Below are 23,797 nucleotides of genomic sequence, written 5' to 3' on the forward strand. Positions count from 1 at the left end.
CGCAGGGCCCTCTCTGCCTCCGTCATCTCTGGCCGCCCTCCGCCACCCGCTCCGGGGGCTGCAGCCACTGCTGAGTCACCAGCGGGCCCTGGGCTGCGGCCACCCCCGCCGTCCCAGCTGGAAGTGAGCGGCCGCCAGGGCTGCCGGCGCCCCAGCTGCTGCGGCCGCCGAGGGGGAGGCCCCAGCTGCTCAGCTTCCTCCTGCTCTGCTCAGCCCCAAACGGCGGCGAGGCTGCACCGCCCCTGGCCGGGGCCCCGCTGCTCCCTGTCCTGGGGCCCAGGAAGCGGCGCCGCGGCAGCTTGTGTGGGTGCAGGCCCTGGGCCCCTGCCTCCGCAGGCCCTGCCCACCCGCCCTGGTCTTGGGGCTCTGTAGCAGGCCCACCGTGCAGAGCGGGGGAGGAGGGCTCCGGCCAAGGGCAGCCAGCGCCACGCCGCCACGCTCCGCTCTGCAGGAAGCAGCCCTCCATTCCTCCTGAGCCCCGGCGCCCAGGAAGGGCCCTGGGAAGTCCCGCTCGGAGCCATTTTCACTGGCTCAGGCACTGTTTCCCAATCGCAGCTTGGCGGGCAAACCCACGGTCGAGCCAGGCTGGAGGGCGGCCCAGCCTGCGCTTCCTGGCTGTGTGCCCCTCCATTCATCAGCAAATGAGGGACCCCTGTGTGCGGGGGCCCTCACAGGAGGAGCCGGGGGCCCTCTGTGGGCCCCAGCAGCACCTGCGGTGTGGCTCCCACCCTGGACAAGGCCCCAGATGGCCGACCCTCACTGTGGGGCCCCTGGCCTCCCACCCCCCTGCAGGACTCGCCTCCCAGGGGTGACCTAGTTCTAAGGTCCTGTGACGTCGACCTGGGGTGGGGACAGGTGGGGCTGGGGGTGGGGGGCTGGGTCGCCCGCCTGCTGGGTGGCTCCGATCAAGACATCACCCTTTCCGGCCTTCGGGTTCCTTGTTTCAGAAGCCAGGAAGGATCTGGTGAGCTTTGAGGGCCTCCAGGCAGTTTTGGGCGAGACTCCAGACTGCCAGCTTCGGAGGATTTGGGTGTCACAAGGCCTAGGGTCCCTTCCACCTTGCCAGCGGCCCCACCCACGTCCAGGCCGTCCACTCGGCTGGTGTTAGCTTGAGTGGCCCTTGAGCCGGGCACCACTCTTCTCAGCTGGGAAAGACTTGTGAGCCAGCAGCTGCTTGTACCCTGACAGCTGGGGGGACATGAGGTACCACAGGAACCCTGTAAAGAGCCTGGAATGGGGGCCCATGAGGGGAGGACCCTTGGCCACCCTGCCTGGAGGGCTTGCTCACTACTTATGGCTGCTCCCCAGCTTCCCGGGGTTCCAGCTCCATAAGCCCATCGTGTGTGGGAAATAGCCCGGGAGGCAGTGCACCTGCTCGACCAGCAGCCCCCTGTAGGGGACCAGGGGTCGCCCTCGAGAGCGTGAGGCCACTGCTCCATGACACATGTTCATAGCCTGGGAAAGACAAACGCCAAGGCTGGCTGTCAAAAATGCCGACTCGAGCCGTTGGTGCCCTGTGCCGGTCCAGCCCCCGGGCTGTGGCATTCTCAGGGGCTGGGCAGGGTGTCAACACCGAGAGCGGTGGGACTTCCCTCATCACAAAGCCACGCTGCCGCATGCAGAGGTGGAAGTTCACTCTGAGCGACCACAGCACACGCTGCTCGCGGGCACGCAGCAGCCAAGAGAGCTGGAGAGGCCCCGCCGGCCCGGGCACCAGCCCCCACCTGGTCTCCTGGTGCCCCCTACCCGCCTTCTCTGTGTGCCTCCTGGCAGGGCACAGGCCCAGCACAGGTGGACCAGGGATGCCAGCCCCAGGCCTGGCGCATGCCACGGTGCTGCCTGCAGTCTCTGGTTCCCTCACTGCTCAGATAAAGGCCTCGCGACTCGGGACAGGCTCAAGAGCAGGTGTCCACTACGGGGTCACACTGCCCCTGCCTCCTGAGCCCCCACCCCCACCCACTGCTCCGTCAGCCCGGCCTGCCCTCCTCAGGGGCTGTGGTGAGGGGTGCACAGCCCCGGGGCTCCCTGGAAAGTCCCTGTAGCTTGGGGAGGGGAAAGTCAGTTCTCAGAGCTGCAGAAAGCAGGTGTGGGAGGGGTGGGGGGCGCCACTCAGCGGGCAGCACCGACGCGGCCACAAGCACGCAGTTCATCCCCGTGTCTAAAACGGGCTGTTTTTGCTACACCGCCTTGGCCACTGGCCACTGGCCACGCTGCCCACATCCCACTCCGGCTTCACCAGCAGGCACTACCCGGGGTGTCACAGGTTTTCCCAGGCAAATCTGAGGTCACTGGGCCCCTTGATGTAGCCACAGAGGTTGAGGCCGGCCAAGGGCAGCACCGCCGGAGTTCCCGGGCAGGGCACTTGGGCTCTGCGGGAGGCCAGCTGTGGGCTTTTGTGGGCCCGATGGGCTTTCCAAGTCAACCTGTAGCAGCCAGCCAGCCAGCCGGCCGGCCACCTCGGGCAGGAGCCTGGGATGGGCCCGGCAGGCATTCGGCCCAGCAGTTAGGACGCTGGTCGGTGCGCCACCTCCCGTCGGGAGATGCAGGCCCTGGGAGGCCGCAGCAGTGGCTCCAGTGGTTAAGTTCCTACCTCAACACCTGGATTGCATTCCCGCTTCCAGCCCCAGCCCCTGCCCCGGCCCAGCCCCTGCCCGGCCCCTGCCCCGGCCCTGGCCCCGGCCCCGGCCCAGCCCCTGCCCAGCCCCTGCCCAGCCCCTGCCCCTGCCCCGGCCCAGCCCCTGCCCCGGCCCAGCCCCTGCCCCGGCCCAGCCCCTGCCCCGGCCCTGGCCCCAGCCACTGTGGGCGTTCGGAGAGTGACCCAGCAGACAGGCGAGCTCGCTCTCTCCACCCCCCCCAAATAAATGGGGCAATGACACCGCCTCACTGGAAGGTGTACCAGGGCACGTGACAATACGTTGCATGGTCCACCCACGGCAGCTGAGCACAGTAGGGGGTCACAGAGGCAGAACCGGGGTGAAGAGGTTTTCCATCCCTGACCTGGTGGACTGAATAATGATGGTAAACACTACCAGGCATTGTCCTCTTCTTTTTTAAAAAATATTTATTTGAAAGGCAGAATTACAGAGTGAGAGACTGTGAGCTTTCATCTGCTGGTTCATTCCTCAAATGCCCACGTGGCCAGGGACAACCCAGGCTGAAGCCAGAGGCCAGGAACTCCATGCTGGTCTCCCACGTGGATGCAGGGGCCCAAGCACTTGGGCTGCCACCTGCTGCTTTCCCAGGTGCATTAGCAGGGAGCTGGACCAGAAGTGGAGCAGCCGGGACTTGAACTGGTGCCCATATGGGATGCCGGCGCTGCAAGCAGCGGCTTTATCCATTATGCCACAGCGCCGGCCCTGCCAGCATGTTTCCGAGGACTGAGCTAGTTACTGCTGTGTTTCCATTTCACACAGGAGACACTGGGCCTCCGAGAGATGAGCTGGACCATCCCAGGCCACCCAGCTCACGAGAGGCTGACCCTGCGGCTGTGTCCATCCGCACCTGTCGGCCCTGTCCTAGCGGCCTGCAGGGTACAGTTGAGCGTCCATTGACGGTGCCGTCACCTGCCGTGACTGTCCGCTCCCCAGACCACGGCCCAGTGCAGGGGCCCAGGGGATTCACCGAGAGCCAGCTGAGCCCCAGGCAGGAGGCCCTGGAGGAAGGGCCCCGGGAGGCTCGGCAGGTGACCGCTCACGTCCCCCGTCTGCACGCACAGTTCTAAAACGCCAGGATCCCAGCACCAGTTGCCTGCAGCTTCTGAGTCCTCAAGATTCGCATTATAGCTGGGATCCAACCTCCCTGTCTGAGCAGGAAAGGCCCTGACTTGTCCCCAGTCCCCAGCCAAGTCACGCAGCAGCCCCACCCAGGTCACGCCCAGCAGAGCTGGGCGTGTCTCCTGCCCAGGACTCCTGGGTCTGGCTGGGGGGACCTCGGAGCAGGGGGACCTGGTCATGAGGCTCCAGCCCTTCCATGGCAGCTGCTGCGACAGCCCCAGAGGATGGATCCCATGCCGGACCAGAGCTCCAGAATTCAGCCTAGACAAGCTGGGGGGGGGGGGGGGGGACACGGGTCCAAGTCTGGCCTCCGGGGACCTTCAGAGCAGCTGGGGAACTGCAGGGCCCGGGCCCAGTGTGGGCCAGAAGGGGAGGGCACAGTGAAGTCCACAGACTTGGAGGCGCAGGGAGGGGGGGGGCGGCGCCTGGCGTCTCCAGTGCCCTCACGCTGCACTCGGTAGGTTGTGCCCATGGCAGGGCCAGGGAAACGGGGCCACCTGGAAGTCTGGGGATTGACCAGTGGGGAAGGTGGAGAGGAGAGGACTGGAACCCACACGTTCCAAACTCCAGCTCACCACTTCAAGGAGCCAGGTCTAGTGGCTGCTCCACTTCCGATCCAGCTCCCTGCTAATGCGCCTGGGAAAAGCAGTGGAGAAGGGGCTGGTGCTGTGACATAGCAGGTAAAGCCTCCGCCTGCAGTGGCAGCATCCCATATAGGCACCGGTTCAAGTCCTGGCTGCTCCACTTTAGATCCAGCGCTCTGCTATGGCCTGGGAAAGCAGTAGAAGATGGCCCAAGTCCTTGGGCCCCTGCACCTGCATGGGAGACCCGGAAGAAGCTCCTGGTTCCTGGCTTCGGATCAGCGCAGCTCCAGCTATTGTGGCCAGTTGGGGAGTGAACCAGCAGATGGAAGATTCTCTCTCTCTGCCTCTCCTTCTCTCTGTGTGTAACTCTGACTTTCAAATAATAAATACATCTTTAATTAAAAAAAAAAAGAAAAGAAAAAGAAAGAAAACCAGTGGAGGATGGCTCAGGTGCTTGGGCCCCCCCGCCAGCTACGCGGGAGACCCAGATGAAGCTCCTGGCTCCTGGCTTTGGCTTGGCTTGGTCTTGACCATTCAGGGAGTGAACCAGTGGATGGAAAAATCTCTCTCCCTCTCTCTCTGTAACTCCAATGTTCAAGTAAATAAATCTTAACAAACAAGGAGGACCCCAGGGCGCTGGCGTTTCTCTCATTCCCCAAGCCCTGCCTTCTTTCTGGAACACCCCCCCACCCCCCTACCCCCGTCTCCTTGCGGGAAAGGGGAGGTGGGAGAGGGCCCTTCCTTGGCCCCTCCCACTTCCACCAGGTGGGCTTTAGCTTCTGGTTCCCCAATCAGAGGCTCTCACGGTGGGGGGGGGGGGAGCCCGCTCAAGTCTCCCCTCAGGGATGGGGGGGCACTGGGAATACAGAGGGGTCCGAAGGGCCCATTGGGGGAATCAGCACACAGTAGGTGCTCCAGTGGTTCCCCCCCCCGGGGGGCACCTGGGGCTCTTGTACTAACAGGCAGTTATGCAGCGCCTACTGCATGCCCAGCTCTGTTTTGGGGGGAGGGCCCGTCAGCCCCTGCTCCCTGTGGGCAGCAGCACCCACTTGGTTGCCTTTCAGAGAGGAAAGATGGAGCTGAGCCCCCCCACCTCCCCGGGGCGGAGAGAGGCAGGGCTCTGCAAGGGGAGGAGACTGTCCAGGCTGGGCCCATAGGTGTGGGGGCTGCAGGGGCGGGGTCTGTGCAGGCTCCCGCCCGAAAGGAGGCCGGGGAGCAGAAGCCTGGAGCTGGGAGGCTGGAGGAGTGGGTGGGCTCTCTGGTCCCTGCTGAGGGTCGGCTGGGCCAGGACAGTAGTTGGAGGCAGCCGGCCCAGGATCCCCCGGGTGCCCAAGCTCCCAGACAGGCCAGCGCTGGTCCCAAAGACCTGTCTCTCCTAAGCACGAGGCCCTCTTTACCCTTTAAGACAGGGGCAAAGGTCCCTTCTGCCCGGGGGCCCGCGGGCGGCAGGCGGCGGCCGGAGCCGGCTCACCTGCTCCCCGCCGCCCGCCGGGCGCGCGCGCCAGCACCACCTGTGGACGGCCGGGCGGGCGGGCGGGGGGCCCGGAAGCCTGGGGAGAGCGAGGAGGCGAACTCGGAGAGAGGAGTGACCTGGGGGCCGGGGCGGAGCCGCGAGTGGGGGAGGAGGCAGCCGGCGGCGGCGGCGGCGGCGGCGGCGGCAGCGGCGGCGAGCGAGCCCGTGGCCCAGGAAGCGAGCGCCGCGGCGGCCAGGCAGGCTGGGCTGGGGGCTGCCCGGGCCCTCGACCCCCCGAGCGCGACCCACAACCCGCCGCCGCCCCCAAGATGATGAAGCGGCAGCTGCACCGCATGCGGCAGCTGGCCCAGACGGGCAGCTTGGGACGGTGAGTGCCAGCCCCCGGCGGCGCCCACTCCCCGCCGCGGGACCCGAAGGGGCGTCGAGGGGCGCGTGTGGCGGGGGAGGCGGCTGGGCAGCGCTGTGGCCGGCCTGAGTCCTGCTCTTTTTCTCTCTCCCCGGAGCCACCCCACTTCCCAGGAGGAGCGGACTGGCCTTTGCGGGAAGGGGCGCCCCCGCGCCTGACTGGAGGGGCTCCCTGGGCAGAAGAGGCCGGCCCAGGGCGCTGGGACCGCTCTGCCTCCATGAGCCTCCCCGGCCTCCCAGGTCGGCTAGGACAGTGGCCACAGCGAAGCCCCTCTGCCGGCTGGAGGAAGGGGAGGGGTGGACGCGGGGGCCCCAGCCCTTGGGGGAGGGGAGGAGGCAGGGGCCTGGCCTGGCGGGAGGAGGGGCCTCCTTGCAGTGCCCCCTCCCCCGCCCCAGCTGCTTCTGCTTTTCCAGGCTCAGGTGGAAAACACACTCAGGTCCCCGGGTTCTCACCTCAGCCCGGAGCTGGTGGAGGGGAGGCCGGAAGTCCGGGGAGGCGCTGAGGGCCTGTCGCCGCCGCTCCTCTTCCCCCAGCCTCCAGAGTTCCCCATTCTGTGGGCCAGGGCAGGGGCTGGGTGTCCCCGGACCTGCTGTGGCCTCCCGCCAGCACAGACCCCAGTGCCTGCTGGGGACACAGCAGGGGCCCAGGGCCCGCCCTGGGCAGCCCTGCCTGCAGCTACAGTGCAGAGTCCCTGTGAGTGACAGCCCAGGCAGCAGCTCCGGCACTTCTTCTTGGGGGGCTGATGATGTGAGGGGTGGGCAGAGGAGAGCCGCCCCCTGCCCAGCCGGCGAGGACACGGCCCTGGGTGGAGGAAGGCCCGTGCCGCCCTGTGGAATGTGCTGCCCCTGGAATGTGCTCCGACTGGGATGAGGCTGCCGGGCCACCCAGGGTGGGCCCACCTGGGAGAGGCCCTGCACGCAGCTGGGGGGCAGGGGGAGGCAGGGGGCTTCCAAAACTGGGGGGGGTGCTGAGCTAAAGCTGTCCCGCAGCACGCCGGAGACAGCCGAGTTCCTGGGCGAGGACCTGCTGCAGGTACGTGCCTGGGCCGGCAGCGGGTGGGAAGACAAGCCCACGCAGGCTGTCAGAGCCAGGGCAGGGCGGGGACACCAGCTGGGGACCCAGGTTGAGTCATTCCCCAACTCTGCTGGCCACCAGATCCCCAGGAGGAGGGAACTGAAGGTGGCTCCAGCTCCTGGTTGCGGCTGGGGGTGGGGATGTCGTGGCATAACAGCCTCCCATAATCCTCCACCCCTGCCTCCCCACACACACCCCTGCCTCCCCACACACACCCCTGCCTCCCCACACCCCCCCAGGTGGAGCAGCGGCTGGAGCCCGCCAAGCGTGCTGCCCACAATGTGCACAAACGGCTGCAGGCGTGTTTGCAAGGCCAGAGTGGGGCGGACATGGACAAGAGAGTGGTGAGGGTCCCAGCGGGCAGGGGCTGAGCTCCGAGGGGGCCCCGGGCTTCCCTGCCAGTGGGAGCCGCTGGCACCGAGGGCCTGGCGACTGCCCTGTCCCGAGGCCCTGTGTCTTCCCCGTGCCTTTCCTGACGCTGCCTCCTTCTGCATGGCTCCCCACCCTCTGCAGTCTGCCTGTGCTCCGTGGGGCAGCCCGCGAGGGCTTCCTGGAGGAAGTGGCATTGGGGCTGGATCTTGAGGGATGCTCGCTGATTCCTGCTAGGCCGTCGCTAAGACGCATGCATGCCTGGCCGCGCTGAGCGCTGGCAAGGCCCTAGAGGAGGAAGTGGGGGCTCACGGCGAGTTGCTTGCCCGGACCCCAAAGCTGGGGCTCCCATGCCTTCAGGGGGGTCGGGGGAGCGCATGTGTGGGACTCCGTGTGGCCAGGACACCGTGGGCAGGCGGCCTTGGAGGGTGTGAGCCAGGCTCCTCCAACCCTGTGACCTGAGCAGGCTTCGTGCCCTCTGCCAGCCTGGGAGAGCTCGGCCCCTCCTTCTTGTCCAGGGCCCTCCCCTTGCCACCGTGTCTGGGGTCACCCAGGGACTCATCTGTGGCTGTGGCCCTCCTGGGCTCCCTCGTCCCCTGTCCCGGGGCTGACCCAATGGCTCGGACAGGGGGGTGGGAGTCCAGCTGTCAGGCTCACGGCCGTCTGCCCCGCCCCCTGCAGAAGAAGCTTCCTCTCATGGCTTTGTCCACCACGATGGCCGAGAGCTTCAAGGAGCTGGACCCTGACTCCAGCATGGGGTGAGCTCACGACGCAGTCGGGCTGGGAGGGGGCCCCTCTGGTGGGGACAGTGACAGTGTGGGGGTCAGGGAGGGTGGCCAGGCCTGGGAGGGCGTTGGGCCTGGTGGGATTGGCGGAGAGCTGGGAGGGGTGCCCCCTGAGCATTTGCAGATGGACGCGGGGCCCGGCGAGCCTGGGCCCACTGGGCGCTCCGTCCCCAGGAAAGCCTTGGAGATGAGCTGTGCCATCCAGAACCAGCTGGCCCGCATCCTGGCTGAGTTCGAGATGACGCTGGAGAGGGATGTCCTGCAGCCACTCAGCAGGCTGAGTGAGGTGACTGAGCCCCCGCGCCCGCGGCCCCTCGCGCCCCCTCCTCCTGCCCACTGAGCCCTCCCCACATCCGCCCCAGGAGGAGCTGCCGGCCATCCTCAAGCACAAGAAGAGCCTGCAGAAGCTCGTGTCGGACTGGAACGCCCTCAAGAGCAGGTGCGCGCCTCCGCCGCCGGGGCGGGGGGAGGGGCCGCACCAGGTCACGCCACAGGGCTGGCCACGGAGCTGGAGGCCCTTGCCACAGGGGGAGGATGCTGCAGGGCCCGCACGTGTGATGCGGTACATGCACGTGACAGCTGTGGTGACCCCGAAGCTTAGGGGAGCTGTAAACAGTCCCCACCAGATCCCTGGATGGCTGTAGTTACCAAAGGCGCCACCAGGGAGCGCCCCCGCGCCCCCGTGGCCAGGGAGCTCTGAGGTCTGCAGCCCCGCTGGACAAGCCAGTGACCGCCCCACCTCGGGGTCTTCCCCAGGCTCAGCCAGGCAGCCAAGAACTCAGGTAGCAGTCAAGGGCTGGGCGGCGGCCCGAGCAGCCACAGCCACACCACGGCAGCCAACAAGGTGGAGACACTGAAGGAGGAGGAGGAGGAGCTGAAGAGGAGGGTGCAGCAATGCAAGGTGGGTGCGGGGTGTGGCACAGGGGCCTCCCGGGGGGGGGGGAGGGTGCGGGGGGATTCTCTGGGGGGTGAGGGTGCGGGGGGATTCTCTGGGGGGTGAGGGTGCGGGGGGTTCCCTGGGGGTGAGAGTGCGGGGGGGTTCCCTGGGGGGTGAGGGTGCGGTGGGGTTCCCTGGGGGTGAGGGTGCGGGGGCTCCCAGGATGGTGAGGGTGCAGGGGGTTCCCTGGGGGTGAGGGTGCAGGGGCTCCCTGGGGGGTGAGGGTGCGGGGGTGGGTTCTGTCCCTGACTCAGGGGGGCAGAAATGGGCTCAGAGAGGTGACGTGACTTGCTCAAGGCTACTGAGCTGGGGGGGCAGCAGAGCTGGGGTTTGAACCCTGGCAGCCAGGCTCCAGGGTCTGCATTCTTGGCCCTGACCTTGGAACTGCCTCTGTCTATACCGCGGGCACAGCTGTCTCTGTCTATACCACATGCACAATCTCTGTCTACACCCCTTGCATAGCCGCCTCTGTCTACACCGCGGCCATGCCCCCCGGGAGGCGGGTGCATTTGATGAGTGCGTGAGTGAGCAAAGAGTGAGGATGGGGCGCTGTGCTAAGGAGGTGGAGACACAGAGATGGGGCTGAGAGGCTGAAGCCCCCAGGAGCTGCAGGGGTTTCTTGAGCCGGTCCCAAGCACAAACCTCCGCTGAGGGCGGCCAGCTGGCTGGGACCGCAAGTGCAGCTGTGTGGCCTGGGGTGGGTCACGGACCCCTGCCGGCCCCCCACTCACTGGGTGGGCTTCCCCCTGCTCTGTCCCCAAGGACGAGTACCTGGCCGACCTGTACCACTTTGCCACCAAGGAGGACTCCTACGCCAACTACTTCATTCAGGTGACCCCAGGACCGCGCCGTGGCCGCGCGCAGCTGAGGGGCCGGGTGCCCGAGCCCTGGGGCGGCGGCAGGGAGAACGGGGCCGCAGCTGTCCTCACTGCCCCTGGGGGTGGCCCTTTGTCCCCACAGCTCCTGGAGATTCAAGCTGATTACCACCGCAGGTCGCTGAGCTCCCTGGACACAGCCCTGTCTGAGCTGAGGGAGAACCACAGCCAAGCAGGTGGGGGTGGCCCCGCCCCGGGGAGCCACGGAGGAGCTGGGAGTGGGGGAGGCCTGGGCGTGACTTTGATGGCGAGGTCGCTTCTGCTGCTGTGGGGGTGAGGGGAGCAAGGGAGCAGGACCAGAGCCAGAGCTGGGAGGTGGAGCGGGGAGGTGGCGGCCAGGCCTAGGGCAGACACGGGGGTCGGGTGTGGGGAGAGTGTGTGTCTGGGGTGGGCGGCCCCGGGCCTCTGATCTGTCTCGTCCCTGCAGACCCCTCCCCCTCGATGACGGCCGCCCCCTTCTCCAGGGTGTATGGGGTGTCGCTGGGGACGCACCTGCAGGAGCTGGGCCGCGCCATCGCCCTGCCCATCGAGGCCTGCGTCCTGATGCTGCTCTCGGAGGGCATGAAGGAGGAGGTGGGGCCCCTGGGGCCCTCGTGCCGTCCCCTGTCCCAGCAGAAGGCATGGCCTCCTGGCGCTGAGCCGACCCTGTCCCCGTGCCCGGCTGGGCCAGGCACCACGCTGTGGGCCCTTTGCATTCCTGGCTCCCCTTAGTGACCCCACTGACCTCAGGGCTCTGTTTTATAAGGAAGGACGGAGGCAGAGGGAAATCGGCCCAAGTGGCTCGTGAGAACCCTGAGCCATGGCTGCTGCGCGCTGGCCCCTGCCTGTCCCCTGGCTCACCTCCTGAGGCCAGGACAGAGCCCAGGCCCCTTCCTCCCCGCCGTGTCCCGCCATCCTCCCCAGCCCCCACCCTTTGCCCCAAGTTCTGCTGGACCTTGGGAGTTGAGGGCGCCCACAGATTGGGGGCGCCGCTGAGCCTGCCTCGCGCCCCCCATGACCCCCTCTTGTCCTCTCGCACTCAGGGCCTCTTCCGGCTGGCCGCCGGGGCCTCCGTGCTAAAGCGGCTCAAGCAGACCATGGCTTCAGACCCGGGCAGCCTGGAGGAGTTCTGTTCCGACCCCCACGCCGTGGCAGGTGCCCGATGCTGGGGGGTGTGGGGGGCGGGGCACAGCTGCCTGAAAGGATCCCCGTGAACTCCCTGCTCCCCGGGCCGGGATAAAACCCTCACTTTCCCAAAAGCACCCGTGACCCAAAGAAACTCAGACCTGGCTCCATGCAAGCCAGGGCCGGAGTCAGGCTGGGCACTGACCCGCCCCCGTCCCCACGGCAGGTGCCCTCAAGTCCTACCTGCGGGAGCTGCCAGAGCCCCTGATGACCTTTGACCTCTATGACGATTGGATGAGGGCAGCGAGGTGAGGCCGCGGGGAAGGGGCAGCGGGAAGCAGGTGATGCCGGGGCCTGGCCGGGGCTGGCTCACCTGCTCTCTCTGCCCCTCAGCCTGAAGGAGCCGGGCGCGCGGCTGGAGGCCCTGCAGGAGGTGTGCGGCCGCCTGCCCCGTGACAACCGAAACAACCTCAGGTGAGCCTGCCGCTGCGGCCTGAGCCGTGTCTTGTGCCGTGCTGACGCGGGGACAAGCAGCCCCTGGGACCCTTGGAGCCACCTGCCACCTCGGCCTGGGAGGCCGGAGGGCGCCCAGCCCAGCCCAGCCCGCCAAGTGGCTCCGCCCCCCCCTTGTTGGCAGCTCTTCCCCTCCTGGGAAATGCCCGGACCCCAGGGGTGCCCTCCCCCTGGCTTCAGCCCCCCTCCCGCCGCCAGGTACCTGATGAAGTTCCTGGCGCGGCTGGCCGAGGAGCAGGAGGTGAACAAGATGACGCCCAGCAACATCGCCATCGTGCTGGGGCCCAACCTGCTGTGGCCGCCCGAGAAGGAAGGGTGAGGGCCGCGGGGCGGGGCGGGGCGGCAGCGGAGGGAGCCCCCACTCGCGGCTTCCCCACGGCGGGGGCGGGGGCCTGGGTCGAGCCGCTGCTGTTGCCAGAACTGCCGTCGGGAACATGCGGTCGGCACCCCCAGGGCTCAGGCCTTGGGCATTCTGGGTAACTGGTTCTGGCCCCCACCCGCCTCCTCCCAGAGCTGGGCCCGGGGAAGGCACTCCCCAAACCTCCACTTGCTCGTCTGTAACTTGGGGGGATTTACACATGCTTTGAGGGGCTGGGAATGAGAGGGAACCAGGAGACAGTGCGTGAGGACATCTGCTTGCGTGTTTATTGCCGAAGTAATTTGGAAGGCAGAGAGGAAGAGAGGGAGAACTCCCGTCTGCTGGTTCACTCCCCAAATGCCTGCGACAGCCAGGACTGGGCCAGGCCGAAGCTGGGAGCCAGGAGCTCCAAGCGGGTCTCCCAGGTGGGTGGCTCCCAGCCACCGGAGCCAACACCCACTGCCTCCCAGGGTGCGCATGAGTCAGGACTGGAACCCAGCGCTCTATGCGGGCTGTGGCCATGCCCAGTGGTACCTCCCCGGGAAGTGCTTTGAGACCAGAAAGCGCTGTGATGCGTGGAGGTTGTTAGCACTCACCGGGCCACAGACGGCACAAAGATTCCGTCTACTGCTCAGTGTGGTTGCCCTGGGAGGCTGTGTAGATCCAAGTACACCTTGGAAAAGGGTCGGCGATTAACTAGTGATGTCTGTCGTGGATGGAGGAAGGGGAGCATGGGCCGCGTGAGCCACGCACGTGCCTCTGACCTGTGATCTGTGAGCCTTTTAGAGCCTGGTACTCCGTGTGATTGGTCCCCAGGCCCCCAGTGCCCAGCGCCAGGCGAGACAGAGCTGGGGTCACTCGACTCGGCCAGGCAGGTGACTTTGTCTCCCTTGTGCCAGGGACCAGGCCCAGCTGGACGCGGCTTCGGTGTCTTCCATCCAGGTGGTGGGTGTGGTCGAGGCTCTGATCCAGAGCGCGGACACTCTGTTCCCTGGAGGTGAGGCTCCTGCCCGCGTGCCCAGCCCCTGCCCACCTCCGTGCCCCCCGCGCCCAGCCCCCGGCCCGGCAGCCCCGTGGACACGCAGTGACGCCTGGACGGAGCTGCGTCTCCACTCTGAGCCCCGGTTTCAAAGCGCAGCCCAGCCGACTGCAGGGGAGTGGGGAGGGGGCCCTGGCGGGCACAGGGGCTTCGGCCGGGGGCTGGCAGACCTGAGTGGAAGACTTGCTCCTCCACCCACAGACGTCAACTTCAACGTGTCGGGCCTCTTCTCGGCCCTCGCCCCGCCGGACGAGGTCGGGGCCAGGCCGGCCTCGGGGGAGCTGCCACCCACCGCCGGGCCCGTCCCAGCCGCCACCCCGGCTCCAGCTCCCGCTCCAGCCCCGGCCGCAGTGACCTCCAGAGAAAGGTGAGGACCGGGCGGGACTCGCCCCTCTGCTGGCCCCGCCGGTGTCCGGCCCCAGGCCCCAAGTCTCAGCTTGGAGCAGCGGATTGGGGGATGTAATTACGGTTGGTCCTGTGGTCGACCACGCATTTTTTTCCTTCCTACTTATTCCCTGAACAATGGAGCGTAACTACCGTGTAGGTAGCCTTTGCCTGGTGACAGGTGTCCTAAGTAATGGAGAAGTGACTGCACTGTGGCGGATTTCGGCGTCCGCACGGAGCGCAGTCCTCAGTGGGTACCGAGGGCAGGCTGTGCCGTTCCGTTTATCCGAGCACCAGGCCTGCCCGTCAGGAGTGGGCAGGTTGCGGACTCCGCGCAGTTTGCCTGTTTGTTGAGTACTTGCTACTCGCCAGGCACTTTTGCAGGCCCTGGGAACTTAGGGAACCAGAGAGGCGGCCATTGTGGAATTTGTAAAAACCTTCCAGCCTTTGAACCCGGAAGGACTTCTGGGGGTCCTGTGGCCTCCGAACCGAGCAGGTGTTGTCCAGTGTCCTGCAGGCTGCCCTGGCCAGAGCCGTGAATCTCAGACACACAGAGCTCGCGCTGCAGGGTAGAAGCGGGCCGTGCGGGAAGGGAGCTGAGTACAGACCCCCTGGGAAGCGAGGCTCACCTGCTCACTGCTTCATCCCGTCAGTGAGCTTACAGGGGGCCACTGTAGGCAGTGGGGGTGGCCTCCCAGCCCCATGGGGACCATGCTGCGGCGCAGTATGCAAACCTGGCCAGTGCTGGAAGCGTCTTCTCTGGGGGGCCTGGCCAGAGGCAGATCCCAGACGGAGCCACAGGTGGCGGGGAGCAAGCTATGGGACAGCTCAGACTCCACCTGGCAGCCGGGAGCTCCCCAAGATCGCAGGCAGCTTCCGGGGAGGTGACCTTGCCTGCCTCCCGCCTCCCCTCCCTGCAGCAGGACAGACCTGGACGCGCCCCCCAGACCAGCCTCCCCCAAGGTCAGCAGAAGCCCCCCAGAGACGGCTGTCCCGGCAGAGGATACGGCTCGGAGGAGTGAGTTGGGGAGGAGCGTGGGGTGGGCCGGTGGGGGATGGTACCCCGGCCCCGCAGAGTGTTCAGCCAGCCAGGGAGGCCAGGAACCAGGGGGACGAAGCCCAGGTGCTGCCTGGTTCATGTTCTCTGCCGGGACCTGGGCCCGTGGCGTCCCTGTCTTAGCTGCCGGAGGGGACACACGATGGCTGTGCGCACCTGGCTGTGGCCCACACGGAGCGCCAGCAGCTGGAGCCTGGGCGACAGCGGCCCGAGGTCTAAGGGCGAGGATCTTCGGTGGGCTAGGGAGGGGGCCAGGTGGTCAGGATGGGGAGACCTGGAGCCTCCCAGGGCGCTGTTGGCTGCCTCGTGACATTGAAACTGTGCAGTGGGACCTTGGAGAGCTGGGTGGGGGCAGTCCTGGTGGGCTTCTCAGAGGAGAACAGACCCAGGTGTCAGCAGGGACACCGTGTGGGCAGACACCCACTCCCTGCCCGGTGCAGTGGCGGCCGACACCCCCTCGGTGTCTGTGCTGGTGAGGGAGGTGGGCGGTGAACGGGAAGATAGAAACCGACAAGGTCCGTTCCGAGCACAGAAAGCCACGTGAAGAGAGTAAAACTGGAGGATGGGTCAGCAGAGGCTGGCCATAGGGAGGGTGCTCTTCTAGGGTGGTCTTGGGGCCTTCCAGGGGACAGGTGTAAAGGGAGACCAGCGGTGGGATGAGCATGTGGGTGGAGCTTGCACAACACAGACACGTAACCTCCCTCCCATTCCTTGCCACAGCCAAGCGCCCCGCGCCCGCCCGGCCCACCATGCCGCCCCCCCAGGTTGCCAGCGCCCGCTCTTCCCCTCCAGCTCCACCCCTGCCCCCTGGCTCCGGCAGCCCCGGGACCCCCCGAGCTCTGCCCCGCCGCCTGGTTGGCAGCAACCTCCGGGCCCCCACGGTGCCACCCCCGCTGCCCCCCGTGCCCCCCCTGCCCGCCCGGCGTCACAGCCGGCGTTCCCCGGCCTCCCCCAGCCCCGGCTCCCCGGGGCCAGCCGTGCACAGCCCGCACAGCCCCGTCTCTCTCAGCGGAGAGGAGGGAACTGGAGAGGAGGGAGGGGCCCCGGAGGCTGTCGCTGGGACCCCCCCCGCCCCGGCTGTGCCGCCTCAGCCCCGGCCCCGGAGCCTTGCTTCAGAGACCGACTGAGGGGCCGTTCCCTCCTCGCCACCTGCAGCCTTTGCCCACAAGTGCCTCGGTGCCCGCTGGGTCGGCCCCCGGGGCGGGAGAGGGCTGGGGGACCCCCCGCCGACTCCCCCTCTGGCAGGGGCCCAGGGGAGCCACGGGCAGGAAGGAAGGAAGGAAGGCTTGCCTGCTCCCGGGGGATTTTTATTTTTCTCTTGCTGACATATTTTTTGTAAGGCTGAGCAATAAATTATTTTGGACCAAACTGGAGCAGCTGCCAAGGGGTCGTTCCACTTTCTTTGCACTTCCGAAGCCACGTGCCTACAGTGGGAGGGACGCGGCCTCCTATCCCAGTGCCGCACGCAGCGCCGTCCCGTCTCCTCCCAGGGAGGCGGCGCCCCTGCCCGTCTCGCCCAGAACGGCGTGGCTTGCCAAGGTGCCAGGGTCGTAGCGGGCAAGGCACGGGCCTGGGATTGGAACCCAGGTCTGCTGAGGCCGGGCAGCCTGGCATCTGTGAGCTGGGCCTGCAGAGGCGCAGCTCCGAGGGTCGGACGAGACGCTCCTCTAAACACCGAGTACCACCTCTGAACACGCACTGGCCGCTGCTGTCCCCCCACAACCCGGGAGAAGGCAGGGAGGGCCCCCCAAGGAGCAGGGCTGCTGTGTCCACAGCTCCCCTGAGGCCCTGGGCCAGCTCCCGGACTCGCCTGGACACCCGAGGAGCTTCTGGAAATAGACCAGAGACCCGACCTGTCATGGCACTGGGGTCCCAGTTAGGGGTGGGCCACCTCTCTCAGACTGATGCAGAGGGGGGTGCCAGCCTCCGAGTGACAAAGTTGGAAAGCAGGGACATTCCAGGCCGAGGAGACCACGTAGGTAACGGCCAGGGTGGGGGCCCTCGTGCCTGCGACGCCGGCATCCCACCCTGGAACGCTGGTTCAAAACCCGGCTGCTCCACTCCTGATCCAGCTCCGTGCGAAACGGTTTCCTCCATGTCAGTAGCCTCCATTCCCACAGCCAGGCCCCGGGCGGCTGGGCCGCCACACCAGCCCTGGGCCATTGGCTGGCGAGCCCGGTTCTTGTCCACCCTGACCTCATAGTGGATTCCCTGTAATTAACAACCAGACAAACCAACCCAATGACCCCCAGGGCCCACTCTAAACAATTACATCAGAAGCTCTGGGCTCCTGCCACACATCAGGGTGCATTTTCATGCTTGTTAATTTTCACCAACTTGAGAAGCAGAGCCACGCACATCTTGCACCTGCTGGGTCGCTCCCCAGGCGGCCTGGGTCAGGCTGAAGCCAGGGGCCAGGAACTCCATGTGCATGGCTGAGCCCCAAGGCCTTGCTGTTATCGACTGACCCCAGGTAAATTAGCAGGGAGTTGGGTGGGAAGTGGAGCAGCTGGCACTTGAACTGGCGCCCTGACAGGGGATGCAGGTGGGCGTCCCAACTGGCAGCTTAGCCCCCTGCATCATATAATGCCCTCCCCACATGTGTGGGTTTTTAAATAAAGATTTATTCATTTGTTTGAAAGGCAGAGTTACGGACAGGTAGAGGCAGACACACACATACACACACATACACACACACACACACACACACACACAGAGGTCTTCCATCTGCCGGTTCACTCCCCAAATGGCCACAATGGCCGGAGCTGCGTGGATCCAAAGCCAGGAGCCAGAAGCCTCTTCCGGATCTCCCATGCAGGTGCAGGGGCCCAAGCACTCGGGCCATCTTCTACTGCGTCGCATAATGCAGGTGGTGGCTTTACCCACTATGCCATAGCACTGACTCCTGTTATTTGAAAGAGCGATAGAGGAGAGAGAGCGCGAGCTTCCATCTGCTGGTCCACTCTTCAAATGGCGCAGCAGCTGGGCTGGGCTCTCATGTGGGTGACCCAAGCACTTGGGCCATCGATGGCTGCTTTCCCAGGTGCATTTGCAGGAATGCACCTGGACTGGAAGTGGAGACCCTGGGGCTGAAACAGGGACCCGATATGGGAGGCCAGCACCGCACACGGCGGCTAACCAGTGTGCCACAACACTGGCTCCCACAGCACAGCATTTGTCAAAAGCCACCGAAGTGAACAACCAAGGTCCATGCTAGGGCGAGCCTTGCGGTGCAGCAGGCTAAGCCCCGGCTTGGAGCTCCGCACCCCGTATCTGAGTTCTACCCCTGCTTCCTGCTGACGCACCCTGGGAAGGCACAGAGGGTGGCCCAAGCGCTGAGCCCCTGCCACCCACGTGGGCGACCCTGCTGGAGTCCCAGGCTCCTGGCTTCCCTCTGGCCCAGCCCCAGCACTGGGGAGTGAACCAGATCTCTCTCGCTCCCTTTCAAATAAAAAAAAAAAAAAACTTCATAAAAAATTAATAGAATAGTGGAATTAAGTGTACGAAAATATCTACGTTACTCATCCTACGTATGGAAATCACACGGCAAAAAAAATCTAAGAGCCCAGCCAGCGTGGAGAGCCACGGGGCCTAGACCGCGGGGCCCAGCGCCCGAACGCGCCTCCCGCCGCATCGCACGCACGCGTTTCTCAGGACTTCGCAGCTGCAGCGGCCACGGCTCGGAGGACAATGAGATTTAACCAAAAGACATCTCCCGCAGCATCTCTTCCTCCTAGCAACCAGCTCTCCCAAGCTTCTGATTGGCTGGGGAACGCGGGGCTTACTTGCTCCGCCTTTTCTATTCCTAGCTCCTTATTGGTTCAGAAGAGCGTCATCTCCCAGCCTCCCACCTCCGAACGCCGTTAGCCGGAGTTAACATTCGTCGGCGACTGGCCCCGTGGCGGCAGGGGGCGGGGCGAAGGGCCAACCTGGTTCTTCATTGGCCGCCTCCCTTCCCTCTGCCCTGAGCGGCGGGGGTTCGCGGCCTCCGAGATGCTCGCCCCTATTGGCTACGGGCCAGGCCGTGACCCCGCCCCCTGGCCCTTCCCGCGCGCCGATTGGGCAGCCGCAGGGGACGGGCCGGGGCGAGCGCGCCGTGCCCGCGGAGGCAGAGCGGCGCGGGCGTGCGTGCGAGCGGCCAGCCGGCTGCATGGCGCGCTGCGAGCGGCTGCGCGGCGCGGCCCTGCGCGACGTGCTGGGCCAGGCGCAGGGGGTCCTGTTCGACTGCGACGGGGTGCTGTGGAACGGCGAGTGCGCCGTGCCGGGCGCCCCCGAGCTGGTGGAGCGGCTGGCGCGGGCCGGCAAGGCCGCCCTGTTCGTGAGCAACAACAGCCGGCGCGCGCGGCCCGAGCTGGCCCAGCGCTTCGCGCGCCTCGGCTTCGGGGGGCTGCGGGCCGAGCAGCTCTTCAGCTCCGCGCTGTGCGCCGCGCGCCTGCTGCGCCAGCGCCTGCCCGGGCCGCCGGGAGCCTCGGGCGCCGTGTTCGTGCTGGGCGGCGAGGGGCTGCGCGCCGAGCTGCGCGCCGCGGGGCTGCGCCTGGCCGGGGACCCTGGCGACGACCTGGGCGCGGGCGACCAGGCGGCCGCGCGTGTGCGCGCCGTGCTGGTGGGCTACGACGAGCACTTTTCCTTCGCCAAGCTGAGCCAGGCGTGCGCGCACCTGCGCGACCCCGACTGCCTGCTCGTGGCCACGGATCGCGACCCTTGGCACCCGCTGAGCGACGGCAGCCGGACCCCCGGTGAGCGCGCGGCGGGGGCGGGGAGTAGGAGCGACGCGAGGGGCGAGACACGGGACGGCCACTTCCATCGCCGCGGTGGGGAAACCGAGGCCCATTGTGGCTCAGGGAGAAGCAGGTGGATGCAGGTCCCGGCGCTCCCGCCCCAGCCTCAAGGACTCCTGGCTCTTTGCCCCGCCCACCACCTGGTGGGGTTGGAGGGTGGGAACCGAATGGAGGGGGGGTAGGATTGGGACACTGTTCCCGTGCCTGGAGGAGGATGTGGCAAAGTGCGGAGGCTGGAGGGGTGGGTTTGACCTGAGCCCCAGTTCCAGCTCCAGGCCGTGCAGTCCCGCTGAGTTACGTAACCTGCAGGCACGTCCGCCCGGGTGTAAGATGGGAACGCTCACCCCGCCCCTTCCAGCCCGGGAGACCGTGGACGGCTGAGTGCCTGGCGCGTGGTAGGTGCTCACGCGTGAGAGCCTGGGAGAAGCACCTTGGTGTCTGTTCTTGCTCGGTTTCCGAATTAACCGGAAGATGGACATTATTGTCCCGTTTCTCAGATAAAGAAACTGAGGCCAAGAGACAGGAAGGGAGCTGCCCCGGGGTTCAGCTGTCATCCGCCCCCAGCCCCTGCTGGCATCCTGCGGAGGCCCCTGCTCCGCGGAGGGTTCCGGGTAGAGGAGCTGCCTTGGGCTGCAGCCAGTGCTGAGTGTGTGGGCAGGACAGACCCCTGTCACTCCCTGTCTGCTGCCCACTGCCCTGGTCATGCGCCCCCAGCCGTGGGGGAGGGCAGTGTGGTGTGGACGTGGAAGGAGAGGAGAGCCTCGCGGTGAGGGAATCCAGGAAGGCTTCCTGGAGGAAGCCTGTTGCAGGGAATGCGGATAATCGGGGAGCAGACAGACGTCCAGTGGGGACAGAGGGAGAGAACCTGTAGTTGCCGGCCTGTGCTGGCCCTGACCGAGGCAGATCCGCTTAGGTGACCACCCCAGGTCGGCTCAGCGGCCGCCTGCCCAGGGCCACTGTGTGAAAGGTGTGTTTTTCTCTGGAAGGCTCAGGAAGGATGGTGGGGGGCCCGGCCTGCCCACGCCTACCTCCCGGGCACCTGGGGTCCCTGTGCCCACCTGGCTGTGCCCGCTCGGCCTAGAGGGCGAGGCCCAGGCTTAGCTGCGCACGGGTGAGCGGGCAGCTCTGAAATCCCGGCTCCCGCCTGCTGCCCTGCAGTAGCCGCTGAGTACAGACGGCCGCTCTGGGGAGGACTGCGCCGGCCTCGGACGCCAGACGGGAGTCAGGCGGAAAGACAACAGCGCCCCGCTGGGATGCCCGCGCCCTTCCCGGGCTGGGGTCTTCCTCAGGGTCTTCCTCGTGCTACTACTTGAACCCAGGGTCAGTCCGGAGCTGGGCCGCGGGAGATCCTGGGGGGTGAGCGGAGCGCTCGGCTCCATCCTGGTGGGGCGGGGTGAGCACTGCCCGAGGATTCTCTGAGGGGGAATGGCTTTTCCTCCCAACCCAGTGAAAAGCAGGCAAGCTGCAGGTCAGACGTCGTGTGCACTTCCCGGGTGGGGGCGTTGTCCGGGGCCAGTCCCGCCTCCCCCCCCGTGCCCAGGTCTCGAGTGCCTGGGCGTGGAACTGGGAAGGGCCGGCTCCGCACTGCGACCGACCGCGCTTGGCTGGACGAGCAAGTGGGGGGCTCCGAAAGCCTGCGGCGTCTGTTCCTAACGGAGCTCGTGGTTGTGCCTGGGGCCAGGAGTAGTTGCCTTCACCCTGCACCGCACGGAACCCGCGAGCGCACGTCGCTCTGCCCTCTGAAAGCGGAAGCCGTGGTGGCACGGGACGGGTCCCGCCCAGGCTCTGCTGCCCCTTGGGAAGCTGTGCCGCCTTGGCAGTTCCTGTGGGCCCCGCGCCTCAGCGTTCTCGTCCGCGACCTGGGCTCCCCCGGGCACCCAGCACAGTCCGGGAGTGAGAAGTGCCCCGCCCGCCCCGTTGGCTCAGGGACTGGGAAGGCAGACGGTGATGGCGCAGGGTCCCGCGGTGCCCTGGCCGGGAGACAGCCCTGAACAGCCCCCCTCCCCACTGCTCCCCGCCGAGGTGTGGCTTACGATGGCCACTGCAGCCACAGACGCGGGGGGGGGGGGGGGGCTTCCGCCTCCCGTGGGAATTCCCGGACCCTTTCCCTGCGGAGCCGCACGAGGTCCGGGTAGGCGCCCTCTGAGCAAGAGGAGGCGGGACGGCAGCAGCCACGACCTGGACTGCGCTTGCTCCTGGGGTGCCCCTCTTTGGGGTGGGGGGCTCTTTCCTGGATCCGGGGAAACAGAGAGGTTGAGGGGCTTGCCTGAAGGCACACAGCCGCCAGGTAGAATAGGGACCCTCAGGCGGGACTGACCGAGCCAGCGCTGGTTACGAGGGGCACACCCTTGGGAGCCAAGCGCCGTCGGGATCCCCGTGTGGGAGGTGAGCAAGCTGAGCCGCCCGAGGCCAAGCAGCCCGCGCAGGCCCCTGCAGACGAGCCGCAGCGCCAGCATCCGGTGCCGCCTCCTGCCCACGGCCCTGAGAGCAGGCGCAGGCCTGGCTCAGTGCCGCGCCTCCGCTGGCCCCTGCTGACCCCAGTCCCTGTCTCCCCGCAGGTGCCGGGAGCCTGGCCGCCGCCGTGGAGACGGCCTCGGGCCGCCAGGCCGTGGTGGTGGGCAAGCCGAGCCCCTACATGTTCGAGTGCATCACAGAGCACTTCCGCGTGGACCCCGCCCGCACGCTCATGGTGGGCGACCGCCTGGAGACCGACATCCTCTTCGGCCACCGCTGCGGCATGACCACCGTGCTCACGCTCACGGGCGTCTCGCGCCTGGAGGAGGCCCAGGCCTACCTGGCGGCCGGCCAGCACGACCTCGTGCCCCACTACTACGTGGAGAGCATTGCGGACTTGATGGAGGGGTTGGAGGACTGAGCCCGCCCCGCCCGCGGCCGCGGCCCCACCCCTCCCCCGCCCCGGTCCTTAGACGGAGCCGTGGGGCCCGAGTCGTGTGAAGCGTTGAACGCCGTCCACTCTCTGGCCCGTTTTTGACCCTGGTGGGGCTGGGCCCCGGGGGAGGTCTGAGGCCTCGTGCCCGCCCCCCAGCAGTGGCTGGGCGCTCTGCTCTCCCAGGAGCTGCCCGCCCCGGTGGGTCCAGGCAGGTGGCCTTATTTCCTGCCCTGGCACCTTCCCTCCTGGAACTCAGGGCCCTGAGGCCAGCTGAAGAGCCCCCCTACCCTGAGCACCTGGCCCCCACCCCACCTGGGACATGGGGCGTCCTGCCTGCCCCTCACCCTGGCCCTGGCCCTGGCCCTGGCTTCCGGCCGTCAGAGCAGACATCTGGGTAGCCACAGCCCGTTACTGTGGCCCGTGGACCAATCCAAGGCCAAGTGACTCCTTGATGCTGGCTCCTGAACTGACCAGTCAGGGGCCTGGGGACACCACCCTCTCCTGTCCTGGAACCAATCAGAAAGCCGGGTGACAGTCACCCACGCTTGCATGTCCTAGGCCCTGGGTGCCCCTATCAAGGCACTGCTGGCCTGAGATCCAGGATAGGACAGTCCGGAAGTCCGAGAGACCATGGCCTCTTGATAGTCCAGGTCTGGACCAGCCAGGGGTCCGGATCTGGGGCCGGCGGGCAGACCGCCTCTCCCACAGGCCGTGACCCCGCGCTGTGGCGCTGCTGCGGCTGGGAGCCCCGACCTCCCCTGGCTGCGGTACCGTCCAGTGTTCATGGTGGCCGCAGCTCCGAAGGGGGCCATTGTGTGTCCCCGACGTGGTCAGTGTTGGCTGTGCCACCTCTCCCCTGTGCCCACGCCCAGCTATTTATTTATTCTTGTGTGCCCGTGACGGTGGGGGTGGGGATGGGCCGTGTCCGCCGCCCCGCCTCAGCTGTAGCCGGTCCTCCGTACTTAATAAAGTGCGAGTGGGCGTGTCCGTGTGCAGTTGAGTCTATGCCCGGGCAGGGGCCCGTCCGCCCCTCAGGAGGGGACGCATCCCAGGTCGAGTCACGCCTTGGCTCGGTAGTGCTTTATTGATTTTAAAATTAGTTATTTGGAAGGCAGAGTATCAGAGAGGGAGAAATCCGTCACAGCCAGGGCTCGGCAGGCTGAAATCCGAATCCTGGAGCTGCTTCCGGGTCTCCCACATGGACGGCACGTGGGCCATCCTCCGCTGCCTTCCAGGTGTGTGAGCAGGGAGCCGGACCGGAAGTGGAGCAGCCAGGACTCGAACCTGCACTCTGATGGGGGCGGCTGAACCCCCTGTGCCACAGCGCCAGCCCCTCGCGGAGTCCGCGTGGGGACGGAGAAGTCAGCGGGATCGTCACGCCTGTCCCGCTTGACAGC

The 23,797-nt window shown here is 66.9% G+C and overlaps 2 protein-coding genes across 4 annotated transcripts; both read left to right on the forward strand.

The window, feature by feature from the left end:
- The first annotated feature begins 5,911 nt into the window (after window positions 1–5,911).
- On the forward strand, window positions 5,912–16,105 carry SH3BP1 (SH3 domain binding protein 1). Of its 3 annotated transcripts, none has more exons than XM_051841137.3 (18): window positions 5,912–6,198; window positions 7,227–7,269; window positions 7,551–7,655; window positions 8,362–8,438; window positions 8,640–8,751; window positions 8,828–8,904; window positions 9,222–9,366; window positions 10,165–10,233; window positions 10,363–10,453; window positions 10,705–10,850; window positions 11,300–11,411; window positions 11,608–11,689; window positions 11,775–11,855; window positions 12,093–12,209; window positions 13,152–13,249; window positions 13,493–13,658; window positions 14,596–14,693; window positions 15,453–16,105. In XM_051841137.3, exons 1-18 carry the CDS (start codon window positions 6,140–6,142, stop codon window positions 15,857–15,859), a joined length of 2,085 nt encoding a protein of 694 aa, XP_051697097.1. In that variant the 5' UTR covers window positions 5,912–6,139; the 3' UTR covers window positions 15,860–16,105. The 3 variants fall into 3 exon arrangements, with proteins under 3 accessions (XP_051697097.1, XP_051697098.1, XP_089163739.1); XM_051841138.3 differs by having other exon boundaries at window positions 6,005–6,198; window positions 14,599–14,693; XM_089307613.1 differs by lacking the exons at window positions 5,912–6,198; window positions 7,227–7,269; window positions 7,551–7,655; ... (3 more) ...; window positions 9,222–9,366; window positions 10,165–10,233 and having other exon boundaries at window positions 10,742–10,850.
- A 2,709-nt stretch (window positions 16,106–18,814) lies between these two features.
- PDXP (pyridoxal phosphatase) lies at window positions 18,815–23,387 on the forward strand. The gene is made up of 2 exons (XM_017340535.4): window positions 18,815–19,468; window positions 22,069–23,387. The coding sequence occupies exons 1-2, from the start codon at window positions 18,883–18,885 to the stop codon at window positions 22,383–22,385; spliced, it is 903 nt and encodes a 300-aa protein (XP_017196024.1). The 5' UTR covers window positions 18,815–18,882; the 3' UTR covers window positions 22,386–23,387.
- The last annotated feature ends 410 nt before the right edge of the window (window positions 23,388–23,797 follow it).

Source organism: Oryctolagus cuniculus, chromosome 11 (assembly GCF_051225735.1).
Source record: "Oryctolagus cuniculus isolate XC-2025 breed Fujian yellow rabbit chromosome 11, ASM5122573v1, whole genome shotgun sequence".
Classification (NCBI taxonomy): domain Eukaryota; kingdom Metazoa; phylum Chordata; class Mammalia; order Lagomorpha; family Leporidae; genus Oryctolagus; species Oryctolagus cuniculus.

Bases quoted from the DNA above. Each gene is read 5' to 3' on its own strand.
- SH3BP1 (XM_051841137.3), top strand. From the start codon at position 6,140: ATGATGAAGCGGCAGCTGCACCGCATGCGGCAGCTGGCCCAGACGGGC. The intron at 9,367-10,164 runs GTGGGTGCGGGG...TCTGTCCCCAAG, and splicing joins GGAGGGTGCAGCAATGCAAG to GACGAGTACCTGGCCGACCT. The intron at 11,412-11,607 runs GTGCCCGATGCT...TCCCCACGGCAG, and splicing joins CGACCCCCACGCCGTGGCAG to GTGCCCTCAAGTCCTACCTG.
- PDXP (XM_017340535.4), top strand. From the start codon at position 18,883: ATGGCGCGCTGCGAGCGGCTGCGCGGCGCGGCCCTGCGCGACGTGCTG. The intron at 19,469-22,068 runs GTGAGCGCGCGG...GTCTCCCCGCAG, and splicing joins CGACGGCAGCCGGACCCCCG to GTGCCGGGAGCCTGGCCGCC.